Source organism: Engraulis encrasicolus, chromosome 19, assembly GCF_034702125.1.
Source record: "Engraulis encrasicolus isolate BLACKSEA-1 chromosome 19, IST_EnEncr_1.0, whole genome shotgun sequence".
In the NCBI taxonomy this organism is placed as follows: Eukaryota; Metazoa; Chordata; class Actinopteri; order Clupeiformes; family Engraulidae; genus Engraulis; species Engraulis encrasicolus.
Genome location: NC_085875.1, coordinates 51,434,466 through 51,447,093, shown reverse-complemented (window position 1 = coordinate 51,447,093; position 12,628 = coordinate 51,434,466). Strand labels below are relative to the sequence as shown.

The window sequence follows — 12,628 nt, the reverse complement described above, 5'->3', positions numbered from 1 at the left end:
TTTAAACTATTCCTAATGTATTTAGACAGAAATATCTCTATTTTTAAAACATCTCTATTTCATAAATCCCTTATGTATTTTTTTCAACTTGGTCCTACGTCTGTATCTCGTCTACTTTTGCACAAGTTGTATGTTACTGCTGCAACACATGACTTTCCCCACTGTGGGATAATAAAGGGCATAGGGCCTAGGCCTACTTACTCTGCTCTGCTACCTCTTATCACAGTTCTGTCCTGCTTTAGTGCAGCTCGAAGTTCAACAAGTGAGAGTAAAGCAGGAACACACGACAGTATCTGCAGTGTAATCGTGGCAGAGGAAAGGCGCTGTCAAGTGCACACCCAAACTTGCATGCTCAACACTCCCATACCACTACCCCAGGGCCACTACCATATTCGCATACTATTTCCACTCATACTCCCATGCTGTAGGCTACTACATATAAATCCTCACCGATACGCTCATGCCATCTAGCCTACTTTACACATAACAACCAAACTCCCATGTGCAATAATAATAATAATAATAATAATAATACATTTTATTTGAAGTGCCTTTCAAGATACCCAAGGTCACTTTACAATTAAAACAGATAGAAACAGTAGAAAAACAGTGGGAAAAGTATAACAAAGCATCAATGAATTAAAAATAGGAGAATAATTAAAATGTAAAATAAAAAAATTAAAACAAGAAAAAAAGTAAAATACTATTGAGAATAAAATAAAATGAAAAAATAAAGTAATTAAAGTAAGTGGAAATGCCTGTCAGTGCGAAATGCAATAGTTATTGCATTAACAGCTGAGCCTGTTGGTTCTAATCTACAGCACGAGCCTACACAATGTTTAAAACCCACTTTGTTGCTTTAATGGCTAATAAAAACTAGCAGGACTCGAGTCATGGTCGGAGTTTGGGGATGTTTGGTGGTGGCAACTTTCCAGACACATAGTAGGAGACATTCCCAGAACGCGGCGCGGAAAAGCTAGCCGACATCGTTTCTGCGAGAGTCTGCTAATCTTTATTTAGTGTTAACCCAAAATGTGACTTTTCTCCAGGTCCTGTGGGTAGGGTTGGGCCCATCGGGTTTGTCTTCATTCCTTCCTAAAGTTCACCTCCGCCTACTGCCCACTGACATAAAAAAACAGCCCTTCTGTGAATCTCTTCCCCTAGTATTGACTGTTCAACCTATCTTTCCTTATCCATCCGTCTTCCAGCCTCGCCGCTTCGCTGATGATTGACGCCATGCACTATCCAATCACATCCTTGCTCTTCTTCAAATTGGCCAATGGCCATCGGCTATAGGCCCAAACCAACCAGCAGTTCCTGTGGGTCTGATGTTGTGTGTGCCATGGACTCAGCCCAGTAATATTGACAATAGGGTGAAAAGAGATTGTCCCAAATTAAACACATTTTGAGGAAAATAACCAGGAAACACTGTGTTGCGCTGCAAGTTGGCGATACCGTAAACAATCAGGGAATGTGATTCGTTTAGTTGCATCTCATCACACATGAGTATTTCGTTATTAATGGGACACGGAGGATTATTTCGGTAGAAGGTAAAAGGTACTTGGGTTTGGCTGTTCAAAAAGGCCAAGATAGCTTGTTCTGCTGGTGTAGCTGCTACTGCAAGAGGCCAATTGCATAGGATTGCAAACATCTTTGTGGAAATACTGATTTGAAAGGAGCTCTCCAAGCCAACATATTTGCCACCCAACATACAGAGGATCAAGGTAAAGAAAAAGAATGCTGGCTTGTCCTTTTCTTATGCGCTAACTTGCAGATTTGTGAAGCACGTCTCGGTAGCTAGCTTGGTAGCTAATGGTAACGTTAGCCAACTAGCCGTTTGCTGCTCTGCTCCCAACGTTACATCTAGAAATGTGTGGGATGGCTGATTAGTCAACCCCTGTGTAGCTAGGTGGCTAACTGGCCAATTTACCTCTTGTTGGGAACTTGTTCTACCACTGTCACCCTGATCAGATTCAAACGTCAGTCTGTCACTTACTCCCCGTGAGCCGTGTAAACAATAGAAGCGCAGTTGTCAAGCTTTTCGCTGATGGTTGTTTTCTGAAGGACAGTGAGCTGTGTCTCGCTAGCTAGCTGGCTATTAGTGTAGTTAGAGCTTTAGCCCACTGAATAGCAAGCGACCGTGCTGTCTCTGCCTCTTGCTCCGCACCAAACGTTTGAAAGCAGTAGTGGTGATGGAATGCTGCTAGCCGATTTAGCACTAGCCAAACACTACCCTGCGACACCAGGACAGCAATCGCTTGGGCGACCTGTCAATGTCTTGTTTCAGGGTTGTCCAATACAAATCATTACGCATGCCACCATCTAAGCACAACGTGTCAATGGAGTAGACACTCGTCATTGCATGTCTATTCCGGGTCTTATTCCGTTATTTGATGTAACAGGGATGAAGTTAGCTCGTCGCTACCTAGCTGCTTAACCCAGAGGCCGTTAAACCACCAGTTTGCTTGCTTGGTTGGTTGGTTATGGTGTAGCGTACGGTATGTGATTCATTCAACACGTCCCTCTAGATGTGCCCGCTTTATTCATAGCTATTTTCGGCATGGTTCCGATATGTTTTTGCCGCCCGTTCCCTGCATTACCTCACGGAGATGTGACGAGATAATCTGTCCACCGTTATCTAGTCGTATGTCAGAGCTAGCACTACTATCTGAGCAATCATCGAATCATGATGATCCATAGGCATACCGTAGTTCTAGCTACTCCGAGTCCTCCCCCCTGGTCGGCCTAGTTGAGTGTACGGGTACGTGGTTGCGGTTAGTCCATACCCTACCATCCATCCTTCCTGATCTTTGCTAGAACTACACCCCATTCGTCCTGTGCGAAGTGACTGTGTTTCAGGCTAAATGAAATGATGGTCTAGTCTAGTGTTGGAAGAAAGCCCAGTCCTCCAAAATCTTCTTGTAAAAAAAAGAGAGTAGCTGTTGATTCATACGAATCCATTGGGACAGGGGTCAGCTCGACAAGCACGTGTGTGTGTGTGTGTGTGTGTGTGTGTGTATGTGTGTTGAAAGTAGTTGTTGATGATTCCCATAAATCCATGACGCCCTCTGAAACCGAAAACCCGGACTTGACTTCTGAACTTTCCAGCTGAGGGTGCATAAATTCATGTAGTACCACATACACAGAATCTCTCTCTCTCTCTCTCTCTCTCTCTCTCTCTCTCTCTCTCTCTCTCTCCCTCTCTCTCTCTCTCTCTCTCTCTCTCTCCTCTCTCTCTCTCTCTCTCTCTCTCTCTCTCTCTCTCTCTCTCTCTCTCTCTCTCTCTCATGTCTACTGTCTGGGTTTCTCCAGGACTAGTACAAATTAAGTCAAGTGTATTTAATACGCAATAAAGCAACCCAATGTGCTTACAAAATAATAATGAAGACACTACTGCAGAACGACATGCATGCCATTGTTTATATTGTAAGCAATAACCCACAGTACTCCACATTGCATTCAATTAGATATGGAATGTAAACGTCATAACATCATGCATATCCATGCCATCACGGCACAATGAGCAGTAACATGTATGTTATAACATGAAAATCCCTATCTTACAGCAGCACATCATGTAGGCTAATGTAGATAATATCATGGTAAATATGTTCATCCTACGACACGGCAGGATGCAAACAGTAGTATAGCATATTATAATATGACAATACAGCATGCACAATAATGTGCAAGTAATAGCATCATCAATATCCATGCTATGATGGCACAATGTGCACAATAAACATATATAGGGTTGTCAACCGTCCCTTGAAATGCGTAATCGTCCCATATAAACAAAAGTCTGGGTTTCTTATTGAGTTGAAATAACACCGCACACAGGACGCTAAAATGTTTTAAAAGTCTGTTTCTGGGGGAGGACCACCAGACCCCCACCAAAATGAAGTGGCCCGTATTTTATTGATTGACAGTTGGCAGCTCTCTGTGTATGTGATGATAACATCATGCATAACCTCCTTAGTTACCCTATGGTACTGCAGTGCAGCATGCATACAATAACCGCAGAGTATTATAACATTATGCATGTTCTATGACAGCATAGCACCTTAATAGCACGGCAGACACAAACAGACAGAATAACAGACAGACAGACAGACCGACATCACAGCAAGGCAGCACAACATCCACACAAACGTCTGTCTGGGCCAGTGGACCAACACACACAGACACGTACACAAACACACACACTGGAGCTACTTGCCAACTACTTGGTATCAGTTAACACACACACACACACACACACACACACACACACACACACACACACACACACACACACACACACACACACACACACACACACACACACCTAAATTAGCAGCATATGTGCAGAGTGTGTGAATGGTGCAGTGCTGTGCATCATCTTTCTCTACCAGCCTGTCTGTCCGCGGTTATGATTGGCTATCAGCCTGCCTTTCTGGGGCTCTGATTGGCTCTCTCAAGACTGCTCTTGACTTCCTGTGAAAGCCTGTTGACTTCCTGTTTAGGATCTTTGCCTCCTCAGCCCTGGCTTTAAGTGTGTGTGTGTGTGTGTGTGTGTGTGTGTGTGTGTGTGTGTGTGTGTGTGTGTGTGTGTGTGTGTGTGTGTGTGTGTGTGTGTGTGTGTGTGTCAGCTGGCCTATTATGTAAGGGGGATCTAGGAGGAAGGCATGGTTTAGTGTGAGACGCTCAGTGTCAGTTGAAGTGTTCAGTGTGTATGTGTGTGTGTGTGTGTGTGTGTGTGTGTGTGTGTGTGTGTGTGTGTGTGTGTGTGTACATGCTTGTGTGTGTGATGCTGCTGTGTTCATCACAGAGTGCAACAGAGGTCCTTTAGGTGCCAGTATTTTCAAAAGTTTGTGTGTTTGTGTGTGCGTGTTGAAGTGATTGTATGCTCCAAAAATATACGTTGTTCATTTTCAAGGCAATTGCAACACGGTTGTATCCTCACATTGTATCTTGCCCAGGCCATATACTGCAAGTCTTGAGATGAATAATGTAGACCAAGGGTCCCCAAACTTTTTTCTCTGGGGGCCACATCATCGTTCCTGACTGTGACCAGGGGCCGGGATCAATCATGTGGGCTGTATACTAGGCCACTGCCTGTTAAGGCCATAATTTCTAACACAAAATAGTTCATCATTACAAGTGATTTGCAAAAGAAGTGAGTAGTGTTCAATTTGAAATACCACAGGTATCTTATTTTCTAATAACAGCCATGTAAAATAGCAAGGAAAGGTTAGAAAAATATGGTGATTGACAGTTTATGAGTGATACAAAGAAATGGCAGGCCTGTTTATACTACAGTGAGATGAGAAACTATCAAGACAAGAAACTTGTGATTCACACTAGGTTAGTGAAAATTAAACTGTAGGAAGGCCTGTTGATAAACAAAATAAAATCCTTAAAAATATATATTTTATCATTTTTTTTCTGTGAGGATTGCTTCTTTGGGCCAGTTCAAATGGTGAGGTGCAGAGAGGTGGAGGGCCGGTCAAAGGGGCCTTTCAGGCCCCATCCGGCCCCTGGGCCTTAGTTTGGGGTCCGATGATGTAGACAGACAGGCAGTATTCACGCGTGGGTCTACGAAGGCGTGCTTTTTATCAAAAATCCTTGTGCATGATTGGGGAAACACTGGTCTGACACTTGTAATGAGGTGCTACTAACTTTAACTATGCAGATTCAAAAGTAGTCCATGCAAGCGGCCATTGTTGTCTGAAACCACTGTCGCGTTTCACTTATATTTCACCTTCTCCCCTACGTTTCAGTTATATTTTGACTCCTTTCACATCTCTGAAAAACCCTGATTGGTTCAGCTACACGGCGGTTCGGGAGCAGGCTGAATCCGGAGGCCCTCAGTCCAGACCCTCGCGAGAGTCAGGCTAGTGTAGACCACTCTCTCATTAGCTACTCCTGTTAGAATAATAATAATGAACATTTATAATAATACTCCTGCTCTCTGGTGCCTGCGGGTAGCCTAGTGGTTGAGGAGATGGACTTCAGATCAGAGAGTTGCAGGTTCAAATCCCACCCTTCCACTCCCTTCTGCACTCCATGACTGAAGTGCCCTTTAGCGAGGCACCTATCCCCAGACTGCTCCAGGGACTGTAACCAATACCCTGTCAATAACTAAGTCGCTCTGGATAAAAGCGTCAGCTAAGTGTTAGTGTAGTAGTGTACTGTAGTGTAATGTTATTCCCATTGTGGGAGAGTACACCATAAACACGTGTATTCTCGACAAACTCCAGGTGTGTGTGTGTGTGTGTGTGTGTGTGTGTGTGTGTGTGCGCGCGCGTGCGCGCGCGCGTGCGTGCGTGCGTGCGTGCGTGCATACACAGGATTTCCCCCAGAACTTTATTGCTAATGCGGTCACCTTGACAAGAAACACCTACCACCTTGACTAGGTCCCCTGAAAAGATAAAGATTTCATTGTTGTGAATGTAATTTCTGTAACTTCTGTTGTAGTGATGATTTTGGCTTGGTCTCTGAGAAAGTAGTTTATGTGGTCAAGCGAATTTTGAATGTGAAAGAAGGCAGATGCATGTGTTACTGCATTCTCCATTGGAAGCTGAAGTGAGAGCTGTGTGTTTGTGTGAGAGTGAGTTTGAGTGTTTTGTATTATCTTGCTAGTCTGTGTGGTGTTAGTTTGTCGTTGGTTTCTTGGGGGTGTACAGTATGTGTGTGTGTGTGTGTCACTTATTTGCATATGATGCTGCAGCTAAGCTTACGCTTAGTATGTCTTAAGTGTTTGTGTGATGTGATGGTTTTGCGTGCTTTGGATTAGGCCTGGGCAAAAAATCGATGTGATTTTAAAATCGAGTTTGAAAGTCAAATCGATTTGTTTTTTGAGAAATCGCGTTATACGATTTTTTTTTTTAATTATCTGTCATTTTATGTATCCAAGCGCACAGAACATTGCATTACGTTCACCACTTGGCGAGGACGTAGGCGTAGGCTGTCTACCTAGTGCATTCTCTGTGTCTCCTCCCCCATTACATGCACAAACAAACGTGGTGAGTGAAATGGTTTGACAGAAATATAGTGAAACGGACGAGGAATACGGGCTCCTGTTCAAAAATAGGTGACACTACCTCCTATCGTTTTGCCAATGATGAATACCAAACAACCTACCACTTTGTAAATTGTGAATGATAATGTCAATGTCATAACGTAAGCTGTACGTCTAGCAGCCGGACTACAGGCATGTTTGAATATTTGAAACGAAAACATCTCGCGTAGAAAATGCTAAACAAACTACTCCACCCCTACCACAAGAGTGGAGCAAGGTGGAAAGCAGTCACGGATGCAATTAGCCTAGAACTACCTACAACGATATGCTTCCAATTTATTCGGCAGAGAAGGGAGTTTTTCAACATATGCTTAAAGTTTTGGATGCACTGCTTCCTCGTCTGTATAATCCTAACCAACATGTGAGTTGAAAGGAATCTCTCTCCCTCCCTCTCTCGCTCACACACACACACCCAAACACCCGGAGCAATCGGTCTCTCGCGCGCTCTCTCTCCCCCTCTCTCTAAAGCCCTACTCGGACGGGACTAGTTAGGAGACTTGTGGTAAAGTAATAATAACCGCGTCTGAACGCGACATGTCAGTAAAGATAGCGGCGATATCGGTAAACTTCGCCGAGAGTTTTACCACCTGTTAAGCAGTCCGGAGAATGCGAATGCGCTGATGTCTGATTAAATGCATGAAACGCGATATCTACTCAGGCTTGCAAACGTTACCGTCTTGAAGTAAGCGTTTTAGGGTGTTGCTCCAAAATGTTTTCTCTGTGTTAACGCAGCAATGTTCAGATGCATCGACATGTATTTAGACGCATTACTATGGGCTCTGATGGGAAACCAGCAGGCAATTGCTAAATTTGTTCATCTGGGACAAGAGCCTCCATACATCTGCACTATAATGCATCATTAATATATTGTGGGGATGGATGGCACGTGACGACAAATCTCAACAGTGTCTTAGGGTTTACCCCTCACATTTTTTGTTCTTTCTCTGAGATGTTTCAATGTAATCCCAATTGGTCATTTCTATTAGCAATGTTCTGAGATAAAATTACATTAGGCTATTTTGGCCTGGAGTTCCCAAACTTTACTATGAGCCCTCCACATACAGGTAGATTCCAGCCAAGCCCCCCTGACATGGGACATAACACTATTTTTTTCTCTGCACCCAGTTTCACACCTTGATAAAGTTTGTGTATTCCTAAGACCATTTAGGTACTACAGAAAGCACAATACATAAATATTATAAAGAACACAATTATTCCACTGGGATTTAAGCCTATTTTTGGTTTATTTTGGCTATTATAAAACTATATTTTCCCTGCCAATCTGCCACGGCCCCCCTGGCATCCTCTCACTGCCCCCCAGGCGTCCCCAGGCCCCACTTTGAAAACCCCTGCTATAGGCTACCTCATGTCCATATAAACTGGTCCAGTCCGAGTAGACTTCAATCACACATACCAGAGGCACCGCCACACAAACAGAGCCTACTTCTCTCTCTCTCTGTCTCTCTGTCTCTCTCTCACACACACACACACAAACACACAACCACGTAGGGGCCTAGAGAGCTCAATTTTTTATTTTTTTTGGGGGGGGGGTATTGAATCGAATCGTGAATCGTGAATCGAGTTTGTTAATGAAAAAATCTAGATTTTTTTTTCAGGGTGAATCGCCCAGCCCTACTTTGGATGATCTGGTATCTTTTGTGTACATTTTGATGATTGCCTTTGATTGACAAACTCCAGGTGTGTGTGTCCATCACTCCAGGTGTGTGTGTCCATCTCCATCAGTTAAGGTGGCCACCTTCTCAACAGTCACCTACCACCTTGACTAGGGAGGGTTGCATCATATTTTGTGTATTTCTTTTTTGGTGGGGCTCAGATGTCAGGTACAACCGCAGATAATGCCCATAAATTAATTAGTACTTGGTAATTAATGTACTACAATGAGTGTAGCTTACTTCTTAGATAATCCACTAAAACATGCAAAAAAACGATTTAATCCCTACAATCGTGTCATAAGCCGTGGTTGCACCACCCTGAGGTGTGCTAAAACGTCATTGACCTGGGTGGCTAAGAGCTCTGCAGTAAACCTGAGTGTCTCTGAACGTCTCTCTGGAGTCACACAACTGTAATTAAACAATCCAACACACCTCTCTCCTCACCTGCACTATAACACTGACATCTCTCTCTCTTTCTCTCTCTCTCTTCATCCCTCTCTCCACTCATCCTGCATCATCTCACCATTCTGTCCCCTCTTCATCTGAACTCTCAATCTTTTTTTAATCTCTCTCTTCCTCCTGTTCTCTCCCTTGTTCCTCCTTTCATCTCACCTCTGCTATCCATCTCCTCTACCCTCCTTCTCTTCTCTTCTCTTCTCTTCTCTTCTCTTCTCTTCTCTTCTCTTCTCTTCTCTTCTCTTCTCTTCTCTTCTCTTCTCTTCTCCATCTCCTCTCCCCTCCTCCTTTCCTCCTCACCTCACCCCTTATTTCCTCGCCTCCCCTCTTCCCTTCTCTCTTCTCCATCTGTTCTCTCCTCAGCTCTCCACTCCTCTCATCCCCCAGCTTCTCTTCTCTTCTCTTCTCTTCTCTTCTCTTCTCTTCTCTTCTCTTCTCTTCTCTTCTCTTCTCTTCTCCCTCCTTCTCTTCTCCCTCCTTCTCTTCTCTCTCCTCTCTCCTCTTCTCATCTCCTCTTCTCATCTCCTCTTCTCCTCTCCTCTCCTCCTCTCCTCTTCTCATCTCCTCTTCTCATCTCCTTTCCTCCTCTCCTCCTCTCCTCTCCTTAGGTGTTTGTATTGTATATGAGATGTGAATCACAACAAGTCTGACTAATGCTGAACCTTATGGAATTTACTAGGGATGCACCCAATACTGCTCATTGTACTCGTACTCGTACTCGTACTCGTACTCGTCAAGCACTTGCCGATAAGCTTACCAGGCACCGATACTGCTATTACACAAAACAATGCAAAATCTTGTGACGTTCCGTGGACTTGAAAGCAGCATGGAAAAAAGTGCCACCTCATACATTTACTAACATTTAAATCTACATGGAAATGGACAATAAAAATATCACGGGTGGAAAAAAACAAAGCCATGCATTTATTTTCATTGTATTTTGGTGGTAAAAGGTATCGTTATCGGTACTCTGTATCGGCAAGTATACACATTAATGTACTCGTACTTGTATCGGTTTTCAAAAAAGTGGTATCGGTGCATCCCTAGAATGTACCTGTCTGATGTGGAAACAAATATCCCTATGGGACAATAAAAAAAAATCTAATCTAATATCCTCTCCCCTCCCCTCCCCCCATCTTCTCACCCCCGTCTCCAGGGCGATGTCCTCGGCTGCCAGCATCCCCCCCTCGGTGGACAAGGTTGATGGCTTCAGCAGGAAGTCGGTGCGGAAGGCTCGCCAGAAGCGCTCGCAAAGCTCCTCCCAGTTCCGCTCACAGGGCAAGCCCATCGAGCTCACACCCCTGCCCCTGCTCAAAGGTACACACACACACGCACGCACGCACACACACACACACACACACACACACACACACACACACACACACACACACACACACACACACACACACACACACACACACACACACACACACACACACACACACACACACACAGGGCAAGCCCATCGAGCTCACACCCCTGCCCACTTAAAGGTACACACACACACACACACACACACACACACACACACACACACACACACACACACACACACACACACACACACACACACACACACACACACACACACACACACGGGCAGTGTGGAAATTGATTGGTCAATGTGATGATTCCTTGAGTTGGGCCAAGGCGCACATGGGGGGAAGCAGATAGATAGATAGATAGATAGATAGATAGATGGATAGATAGATAGATAGATACTCTATAGCCTAGTGCTGTAAATCGATTAAAATTTTAAATTTGAATCATTTAAATGTCACAGTTGACTCACGATTCTCTAGCCTAATCAGACACACAGCATATTTAGTTTAGAGTGACAGGAGGGGAGAAAATTTGGTCACACATGGTCTACATTTTCCCTAGAGCAGTTTGGGGTTAGGTGCCTTAGTCACCTTGGCATTTGGGATTTTTTTGCTGATAACCTGAATGCAGTCTGCAAATGTAACACGTTTCAAACAAATAAAGCTCAAATGTTGCTTATGCCTTCATTAATGACAGTCCTGACATTAATAATGAGAATTTGCCAGTGTAGCTTATAGCAAAGGGGATGACTCTTCAGGGCTTTTTCTAGGATTTTTTGGCATGAGGGAGCATCATGGCAGGTTGCGGGGAGGTGAAGGGGGGTGTGTCCCCCCGTGAGTGAGAAATTTACTTGGGGCGCTCAAATATATATATACATATGTAAAAAAGTATGAGGGCGCAGCCGCGGAGGTATGAGGGTGGAGCGCCCCTATTTCCCTGGTCAGAAAAAGCCCTGCTCTTGATTCGAAGGAGGGGCGGGTCTCTTCCTAGTGTAGCCTGTTATTGGGCACGCTGGGAGTTGTAGTTTAGCTATTACTAGACCCCCTCGCCTGTAATCGCATTCCTCGTCACACTACTGAGGTGTGTGTGTGTGTGTGTGTGTGTGTGTGTGTGTGTGTGTGTGTGTGTGTGTGTGTGTGTGTGTGTGTGTGTGTGTGTGTGTGTGTGTGTGTGTGTGTGTGTGTTACTGTCCACGAACAGACCCCCCCCCCCCCCCCCCCATTCTGCATCACTTCGCTTCACCAAGCTGCATGTGTGTGTGTGCGCGTGTCATGTGCTTCATATTTGTCCACCAGACTGTTTAGAGACTGGATGCTGAGATTGCTCTGAGTCCAAAAGTGGAAACACCACGTGCATGCATCTCTCACACATACACTCACACATACACACACACACACACACACACACACACACACACACACACACACACATGCGCGCGCAGTCGATGTTACTTCCGTCATCTGGGAGGAGCCCGTAAAAGTCCTCAACAAAGTTCCAGACAAGAGTATTACAAAAAAAAGTTTTTTTAAGCTTATATTTTCAAGGTAACACTTAAAAGATATTTCATAGGGGTGGGCAAAAATGAAAATCTTTAATCGCATTAACTCAATGACTTTCTGTGATTAATCGTGATTAATTGCATAGCGCGCGAAACCCAAAAATAATAATAATAAATAAAATAAAATAAAAATATTTTATAAATTAATAAAATAAAATAATTAATAATAATTTGCAAATGTACTGTGTAGATAACCTATGTAGGTCTAATATAATATTCCACAATGGAAATGTAGGCTATTTGCCAACCTATCAGTCTAAATTATATAGGCCTAGTAGGCTATATGCCTATCCAATGTAGGCCTACTGAAACAAATTATTGCATACAATATTCCACTAGAGCGATCTAAGATTGTAGGCTACTGAAACTGATATATTAGAAATTAGAAACTCAAATTAGGATGGTCTACATGGGCCTACAAGAAGAAAAAAAAAACTTGTCACTTTAAAAAAAACAGTCAAGAGGCAGGCATGCGTCTAAGATATGTCCCGCCTTCTCTCACTGTCAAAGACTCCCACCTTCTCTCTTATCTGTCGCTATTATTTAAGGTGTTTC

At 43.8% G+C, this 12,628-nt stretch overlaps 1 protein-coding gene across 1 annotated transcript in view; it reads left to right on the top strand.

Annotated features, from left to right (window-relative positions):
- The first annotated feature begins 1,347 nt into the window (after positions 1-1,347).
- The window catches only part of LOC134435594 (serine/threonine-protein phosphatase 2A 56 kDa regulatory subunit epsilon isoform), a 37,224-nt gene continuing 25,943 nt past the window's right edge, over positions 1,348-12,628 (top strand). The window contains exons 1-2 of the mRNA XM_063184659.1: positions 1,348-1,724; positions 10,349-10,509. Of these exons, the coding sequence (XP_063040729.1) occupies positions 10,353-10,509 (157 nt within the window). The 5' untranslated portion in view covers positions 1,348-1,724; positions 10,349-10,352. The remainder of the gene's footprint in view (positions 1,725-10,348; positions 10,510-12,628) is intronic.